Genomic DNA, 9,724 nt, shown 5'->3' on the forward strand with positions numbered 1-9,724 from the left:
ACCGCAAAATGAAATAAAAACACATAAATAGGCTATATATGGTTTAACAGCTTGCATTTAATTAGTCTTTCATATTCAGCACAAAGCGTCCATGTACAAGCTATACGTTCTCCGACTCGACGGTCATTTTTGAGCGCACGAACCTCTTGTAAAATATCCTTACAATGTGTTTCCAAGTCAGAAATGGAAATAAATATCCTAAAAAATTAAAATAATTTATCAATTCTGAATCTAAATGTCTTGCAGCCCACGCTTAAACCGTCACAATCAATATGAGTATTGGGTCGAATTCAGGTTTCTTCCCAGGCGAGCGAGGTGAAGGCAGACGTGTATACAATATTTTTACGGCCGACTAAACTTCCGATTTTCATATTGTGCCAATCTTTTTCTATCAATTACACGATCACGTTATAAATAAAACTAAGGAAGACGAGACAAATTTATGAGTATCACTGACAAAAGCAATCAGTAAACCATTACTTGGCGTAATATCATTGCAGATAATGGCAGCGATAGACGATCAAACGAAAGCCATAAAATTAATCAAAGGGGACTATATGCCGAAAGTAAACTAATGACTTGGTGACGTCACGTTCCATTTTAGTGGACAGTTTATCACGTTCCGTATTTTCCGATGAACATTTTACCAAGCACTGCCAGATCGGATAGAATCAACTTTACATTCTTTGGAATTCACTCTTCTTTCCGCGTTGTAAATTTTGCAACTGTTATATTGAACGCTGTGTGTGCAAGAGAGTGCCTAAGCTTGGTGGTGCTGGATGTTCAACGGTAGCATTAGGAAAGGTGAACATTTGGTGGCTAGGCCCATACACTAAGACGCCATAGGGAAACCTAGTACAGTGAATGCAATATGGTAGTATATATCTGTCCTAATCGTGCTGTGATATTGTCAGAAAATAGTAAGGTCCCTTTTTACTGTTAGATAAACAGATAACAGGATGCTGTCACAATAGTTGCACCATTGTTTTTTTATGAAGGACATTTTGCCCTCAGATGAATGTAAGTTGAATGTCACAAGAACTGTTATAGGAGACATCTTGCATTCAATATTTTGAAGTTAATATGAAATCCAGCTTTTGCTGGAAGTCGCTTAGCTAGAACACCGTTACCTATGACACGCGAGACACTATTACCACAGGTTTGTCAGGTTCATTCCCTACATAATTGACTAAAATTAAAGAAAACCCAATAATAATGAATAGAATGTCATTAATTATCCATGACCTAATCTCAGGTATTCCGAGTTGATGGTATCACAGATGTGAATTATTTAAGTAATTACTGATAATGGCTCGGTAATTAAGCTGTGTTATTAGCATTTATTTAGCTAAACTTCCAAACTATAAGACACAATTTAAGTTTGAGATCTTTCTTCACGTTATCCTGTTTTGCAAGAGAATTAAAGATCACGCTCATAAAGTGCTGCCAAGGTTTAAGAGTGGAGGGGTATAAAATGCCGAGACGAAATTCCGAGAATAGAAGCGATAATAACCAGCCAATATAACACATGAAGTCCCTGTTTGCTAGGTATTGTAATGCAAAGCAAAATCACGAACTCCTACGATGCCAACAAATAATGTGATTGTCTATATTAAAGCCTAGTGTGCGGTACGTGACGGTACGCAGTTTGCCTGAACTGTCACTGGATCGTTATAATACTTTGCTATAGATACCAGACATATATATGTGATTGTTTTCTCTCCATGTTCTGCCTGCAAGTAGGGTTAATGGAGTCTCATCGACCACTCTTTCAGTAGGTTTCTGAACGAAATAACCGACTCGAAATAACTGACTCAAAGCCCAGAGACAGCAACTGCGTCCCTTTAGGTAAATCTTTGAGACACAACCTATCCCTGGCTTACTTGTCGCTCTCTTCGTAGCTTTTATCAAAACCATCGTAATTCGAAACCAGCCTTCATGGCCGTACTTGAAATGAGGTAGGTATTTGTAAATTGTTATTAATCTGATAAAGTGGGTTAGGCCATGTAATCGAGAGCTTAATATTAGCGGAAATTTTTGGCGTTAAATATCATTGGAAACGCCACTGATGAAACACATCCTCAGTCAATGCATGCTAGTGTTTGTCTATGCAGTTGCTGTGCAAACATTTCTTACAATACTGATTTTCGACGCAAGAATGGACAAGCCCCCGCAGCTGTCGATTTTTCAGAGAATTATTTTGCTGAGGGATGGTCCATTCTTTCAGAAATTTGCACTTAGGTTATTTGTTTTACTGCGTAGAGAAATGCACAGATGTCAGTCAACAGTAATGGTTTTTCTACGATTCCATCGCATGGAATACATTACTATGTCGACAAAATACACAGTTTTCCTCGCGTGTTCGTATAAATATATATGACAAGACTTTTCGAACGCAAGAAAAGTATCTGCAAAAAACTCCCCTACAGTGTAAACATGCCGTTATATGGAAATGGCAGTCTTAATAACATTGTTCACATAGTTTTCAAAATAGTAGGTAATAACAATTTTTTGAAATTGAGTGAATATTTCCAAGGTTTATACAGATGGTGAAATTTTGTGATGAGAAGTAAATAATGCAGAGTTGAACAAAGAATTGTCCAGGTGTACTGTACACCCGAAACTATAGCATGGTTTCTCACATAGACAGATAGCTAAACTGATTGCCATTCAGAAAGACATAATTTCTTTAATATAAAGAAAAAATGTCTGTAATGAAAGTATCCTACAAACAGATAGACACAGTTTTCGAGATCATTCATTGACATTACAACGTAAGTGTACCATACGGTTTACACTCGATGTTCTCGTGTTTTTGAGTACGTACACGTATGCATGAGCATACGTACATGGTGTATGTGTCTGTGTCTGTGTCTGTGTGTATAAATATATATATGGAAACCTACGTACGCATGCTCATGCATACATACATCATACATACATACATACATACATACATACATACATACATACATACATACATACATACATACATACATACATACATACATGCATGCATGCATGCATGCATGCATGCATGCATGCATGCATGCATGCATGCATACATACATACATACATACATACATACATACATACATACATACATACATACATACATACATACATACATACATACATACATACATACATACATACATACATACATACTACATCTATAGGTATATACGGATATACGCACATACATATATGCACGCATGCATGAATGAAAGCATACAGACAGACATGCTGACAGATGTGCAGACATAGTATACTTATGCACTCATTTATGCACATAATGCAAAAAATGTGATGTTTGTTTGCATCAACACCCTTATGCTATGTAACTGTGTGCATGGTAAGGGACTGAGGCACAGTTTCCTGTATTTGAGTGACAAGTGTGTTTATTGGTTTTCTGAGGAGGTCCTGGAGGGCACAACACTCACTGTCAGTTTCATTGATCAATCAAATCGTAGCTGATAACTCTTGTTCCAAAGATTTGTAATCCTTCGGAGGTCGACCATACGGACCTTTGAATTCCCGGAGCTGTATGTATATTGCAAGGTTTAGTCATTCACTGGGCACACATACCGCATCGTTATGGGCATATACGATTATTTCCTGCAGTTTAGCCATTGAATAAGATTTTTAAGATGATGAAAATGTCAAAAGGAAGTGTCCTGAAAAGCGTTTGAAAGTATAATAAATGCATATCACAGCAGCGGATTATTGTAAATTGGCGCCACTAAATAACAGCCAGACATGGCGAGGCAAATTTTCAAGACCCCCGCCATTTTCTGAACGACATCATTAGAATTCTCTTGTAAAATGAGTAACATGCTGAAAAATATCATTTCGCGACACGCTCACTTTGGTCCTTTGGCCAAGTTATCACGTGTAAAAGTCGTTGTAGGGCTTTTTGCCAAGCATAGCTTTAAGCATGATAATGGAAAGTGATTAATGGGATTTATAGAAACTTTATATGTAATATAATGACATTTCGATTCAATATATGCTGAAAAATATCCCTAGCAACAAGATGTCAACATAGGTAAGTCTTTTCTCTTGGATAAATGAAAATGTTTTTAGATGGTAATGTGTACTTCTAAGCCGCATAGCTGGTCAATTTCGGTAAATAACGGAGAAATTGCTGCGCAATAGGCGTTGTAAACGTCTGCACATGCGCTCATGTGATCGGAATACGAAAACTTGAACATTGTAGATATTTATGAATCTACTGTTCGCAAACTGGCTGTCAACGATAGTCCCGTACATGGTAACGCGAATTTTTAACGAGCTTTCCAATTTGTTGGTTAAAACGATATATGCTATTGTTAAAAAGTGACATTTGGCTTTTCAGCACCCGTTTTTGTCAATTAATTGATTTAGTTCGGAAATATATGAACAGCCGTATCTGCAATGATTATTTGACATTAAGTTGCGGTATTATTAACTCGTCGCTTATCGCAATCATGGTGAGAATATGCAGAAATCATGAGATGTCAACGTTAAAATTTTCGGTGTTGGAAATTTACTTTTAGACGTCTTGTGACAATCGTATCTATCTCTCGCTTTGTCGTAAATTTATTTTCTGTTCCATTTACTCTGAAAAAAGTGTATGACGTCATCATGGAAGTGTAGCGTAGTAAGCGATTTCCTCACCTTAATTTGTATTTTTCAAGTTTTCGGATTTCTACAGATGGCATGAGTTGCTTTGTGGGCTATATTAAACACAATAGGAATGACGTATTCCCTGCGACAAATTAGTGATTATCATCACTAAACCACTTGACATGATTGTCTCAACACCATGCACGTTTCACACTCTTGTGATGGAAATCTATACTTCAGTGATCTTTTCAAGCACGCGTTGATCTGGGCTCACCATAATTATTCCCAATTAGACAGGAAGAGTTAATTGTAAAAGCTCGTCTACTCGCGAAAATCGCCAGAGGCAACATTCTCTTAAGAATTCAGTTTCTTTCCTTTTAAAATAATTAGTGTAGTGGTAATTTGTCAAATCTTCCAAACCATGACAATTATATGACTTGTAATTAAAACATGAAATATTAATCTGTAAATAAGTGCTTCGTATGAGACTAAACCAAGCCACAATCGCCTATTTCAGTCAATTATGGTCAGTACAGAGTTAGACACGAAGAATAAGTTAAAATACCCATGCTCCTTATCCAATCTCCCTCCCTGGAACTTTAGATTTATGAAACGCTTTCATGCATTATTCAATCATCTAACTGATGTTACGATTCATCATCATCAAGTTTTCCGTCTTTGTTAGAACACATTCCGATGAAAATATTAGAAGGCTTTGCAGTGGATAAAGAATTATATCACTTACTTATCATTAGACTTAATAAAACGCATTCACAGCGGGTTACTTGACGAGAAACCTAAGTTTAATGAAAGAAAATATAATGGCGGAAAATGTGTTGCTTTTGTTTGCACTACGTGAAACAATGACGCAAGTGAACACTTTAAAGTATTGGTTTTCCGTAAATGTGAAGGGATTTATGAGTGACATTGAGAAAAGCTTTCACTGATCTTACTCAATTCTGAACGGGGTATGATAGGAAGTTTTCGACCACCTACTAGGCATTTATTGAATAATAGTGAATGTGTATATGCCATGTGTCACAATCCATGTGCCTGGTAAAGAGTCTTTCGAGATAGCATGGGCGTCACCGACCTGCTCCTCTACGTCCCTAAAGCACAACATAGCTTTTGGGGTGGTGGTGATGGTGATGGTGGTGGTGGTGGTGGTGGTGGTGGTGGTGGTGTGTGTGTGTGTGTGTAACTAAGTACAACCCTTTGCCCGACTCTTGTGAGGGCCTACAGTTGTAGCATCACTAGTCATTGGTGTTGATTAGTAGAAGAAGAAATTAATATTGTTAGCAGGAACAGTTATTTAATACATCTAGACATTTTTAGCCGGCCAGAGACAAAAGTTTTTAAATCACACGGAACATTTGCGGGGTCGAATGCACATTGCCCGATAATATAAGGCTTACCCTTACGTATCGGCTCTCGTAAGGTCACTTTAACACATTTTCTTGGATTGTCCTGCGAGAATTCTCTCGCACGACAAAGTTTTACGACTATTGAAAATACGTTGTCGAAACTACGCAGTCGATTAGCTGTGTTAATCAAACACATAATTCACATCTCCGACTATTTTCTGAACGGTCCGATGGAAATTCACGCATGATATGTCTTACAGATTTTAGAATTTCAACCATTGTGATTATTCAGCCGTGTTCATGCAAAATTTTCAAGTCAAAAATGCACTTTTTGTCCTGCTTGCATAATTTGATCGTGATAACGAGCCGTGAACTTCGATATCATTGTGCATGTTCAATTACATCGTCAATTCAATTTCATTACTGACTTTCCTGGAGTGGAGCTGTAATTTCAGTGACCAATGTCCCGAAAATGCTATATGACCTACCATATGCATGATATAATCAACTCTTAACAAGTTGATAATTAGACATGTTCAATTTCACAAAAACTGTACGCCGTTTCTCTCATCTGAAAGAAGTCATGCAAAAAAGCAAAACTGACATTCTATTTGTGTCAACAACGCCTTGCTTCCTTATTCTTGCTAGATATTTAATTACTTTTGCAGTATTTGAAGTTCGAATACCGTTTAGAAAATATAACACTATCAATTCTACAACCCTTGATGACGTCATTTCCCTTTCGGTACCCCCCTAGTCTAGTTTTATTTTGTTCTTTTTTCTTGTGTGTCTGAACAAAGGTGTGACGCAAGATTGTAGTGTTTTAGACGCATAAGTGTTATTTAAATGAGATACATATCCTTTTTTCTTAAAAATATATTTTAGCCATTCTTTGATTTGGGTAAGCTGTCATTTTATGCGACATTATCATCTTTGCCCAGTGAACCGGTGTATTGACGTCGCAAGGAATCGATTTTTTCTCCCTTTGATCCATCATATGAACTTGAAATTAAACGGTGTATGGCATTGCAGCTATTTCTTATCGAACACTTTCATTGACTCAGCTTGCACAAGGATTACACAAAGAATGCAAAACATTGCCTTGTTTCATGCACAGTGATAATTCTGTCTCTCTCTCTCTCTTCATTGCCTCTCTTCTCTCTCTCTCTCTCTCTCTCTCTCTCTCTCTCTCTCTCTCTCTCTCTCTCTCTCTCTCTCTCTCTCTCTCTCTCTCTCTCTCTCTCTCTCTCTCTCTCTCTCTTCATTGCATGTGTTCATCGACTTTTAATCGTCTTCTTTCGTCTTGACGGGTTCGTCTCACATCTCGCCGTTTGTAGAAGACTAACAAACCATTAAACGTCATTGCAAGGAAAATGATAATGCGGTGTATTGAACTGACATGCTAAATCATATTACCGAAGAGCAACTAAAACAAGACAAGAGATGTTTTACATAATCTCGTTTCACATTGATCTCTTTCGGTATGACAAATTTAGGTTCAGAAAATATGATTGTGTAAATTAATCTAATACAGTAAAACTATGTCATAACAACAGACATTTCACACAATCTTGTTTCATTTATATCGCTTTTGTTATTTCGTTATATTATATTATATTATATTATATTATATTATATTATATTATATTATATTATATTATATTATATTATATTATATTATATTATATTATATTATTTATAGTTGTTAAAACAAATCATCGTGCTCTGCATGGGCTTTGACGAATTTTGTGTCTGTAAGATACAGTTCCTTGCACTACTCTCAAAAACATCTCTAAATATATTGAGCATTCAGCTTGTCAGTACAGCTGCTGTTGTGTCATGTCTAATGTTTTTATTGACAACCTTATTTTAGTCCGTACGAAAATTATTTTGTCAACAAAACCATTAATACACGATGTACTGTTGGTAATGTGGCTACTCTGTTCTTCAACATCCTTTGAATGAAGAAATAATTTTGTTTACAGAACAAAGAAATTGATATTATTTACAATAAAAGCCATTTTCTCATAAAAATCCAAACGTCTACCAGTGTTTCCCTACTTTCCGGTCGTTTGATCACGCATCAATTAGCAACTGACTGTCAAATATAAGTCATATACAACAGTGCGACAAGGACGCTACTGTATATTTTAAGCTGTATTGTTAACGACCCGATAATTCCCTCGTAGCCTATAACTGCCCTGCACACTGTATGCCACTTTATCCACCTCATAACAACCAATAGCCGAAACGGCTGTGCAACCATGGTAACAGACAAAAGTTGAGCTCGGCAGAAAGTCCTATGATCAGGAGGAATTAAATGTGTGCAGATGCTGATAAATATCCATTTACAGTATTAGATTCTCCATATGCAAATGCAGAGAGTTCCATTGATTGCACGTAGGTCATAATTAATGAATGCTTAACAAAGATCTCCACTGAGTACAATTACATGTACTGTAAAGTTAGCTTTTAAGGGAAAGACATAACTTTGTTTGACCACGGTCAAATTGTGGATTAAAGCAATGCGATGTGTGATTGTGATCGTTGTTGTAACCTGTGCTATCAAATGTCAGTGTAATTGCAGAAAACTGTCTCCCAAATCTGCAATCCAATTACAATTGAAGAGATAAAATAGCTTCTAAATTACGAACAGTACAGATGCAGATATTGATATCGTTGTTGATCATGAAAGTTCCATAGAGATCACACTATCCAGATATTTTCATCGATGTAGACATCATCGGATGCAGCTTAAGATACGACAAATTCCATTGAGTGTCATCAAGGGAAACAATGCGATCGTTAGGTGCCTGTCTACACAAACTTAATAACAATTACTAAATCGCTGACAATAAACAATTTGAAACCGTTTTTCAGGGTTGACTTATGACAACGATTTGTGGTAACATAATAAACCTGACGTTGTTCACTCTGACCCCATTTTTCATAAATACTTCATATTAAAAATTAAAAAATACGACAAAGTTCATTATAAACTTAGAAGAGAGTACTTACATTTCGGCAATGCCCAAAAGATAGAACACGTTATGAAGCATTTCACCAACGAAGACATCATTACGATTGTTGGCTTGAAGTCTATCCACTCCTTACTTGACAAACGCCAAATGAACAACACCTACGTGGAGTGAATGACAATCGTTGGATTGATCACTGGTATCGACAGAGTTGATTGCAATGTTGCTCACTCCCAGTTTTTTAATCCCTTTGAGTGTAACCATGAGAGAGACATCTACGCGAAACATAGAAAAATTGCCCGTCGAATACCAAAACCTTGAACCGTAGAAATGCAGTCAGGCGATGCACACGAAATACAACCATCAACATTTGAAGTGGAGCCAAATGCCTCACTAGCAGTGAACGCCACTTGGTCTACCAACAAATTAATAACATTGAAGCTGGGTGGTCAGTTTTCATGATCCCCTAACTCCGTTCAAATGATTTCCTAGTTTTACCTGACTTCTTTTTCTCTTGGCAATGACGCAAAGGTTTTTAGATTCGCTTTGATATTTTTGCTGAAAGCTTCATCCAACATTGCCATAAAGCAAACCCGCTGACATTTTCGTTGGTATTCTAAGAGAATTTATATCTGTGGTTAATCCAATCGTTCCCTGTTTCTTCAAAAGTGAACGTAAAGCCCCATTGCAAGCCAGTGCTTGAGCCAGACATACATGTATTAGCGACATCAAATGGTGGGCACATGACAGAAGCTCGCACACAGCGTCGCTTG

General features: G+C 37.0%; 1 protein-coding gene across 1 annotated transcript in view; it reads right to left on the reverse strand.

Moving 5' to 3' along the window:
• The window catches only part of LOC139122041 (neuronal acetylcholine receptor subunit alpha-7-like), a 51,090-nt gene extending 41,696 nt beyond the window's left edge, over window positions 1-9,394 (reverse strand). The window contains exon 1 of the mRNA XM_070687405.1: window positions 8,992-9,394. Coding sequence (XP_070543506.1) covers window positions 8,992-9,052 — 61 coding nt within the window. The 5' untranslated portion in view covers window positions 9,053-9,394. The remainder of the gene's footprint in view (window positions 1-8,991) is intronic.
• Window positions 9,395-9,724: the final 330 nt, after the last annotated feature.

The sequence above is a fragment of the Ptychodera flava genome, chromosome 21, assembly GCF_041260155.1.
Source record: "Ptychodera flava strain L36383 chromosome 21, AS_Pfla_20210202, whole genome shotgun sequence".
Taxonomy (NCBI): Eukaryota; Metazoa; Hemichordata; class Enteropneusta; family Ptychoderidae; genus Ptychodera; species Ptychodera flava.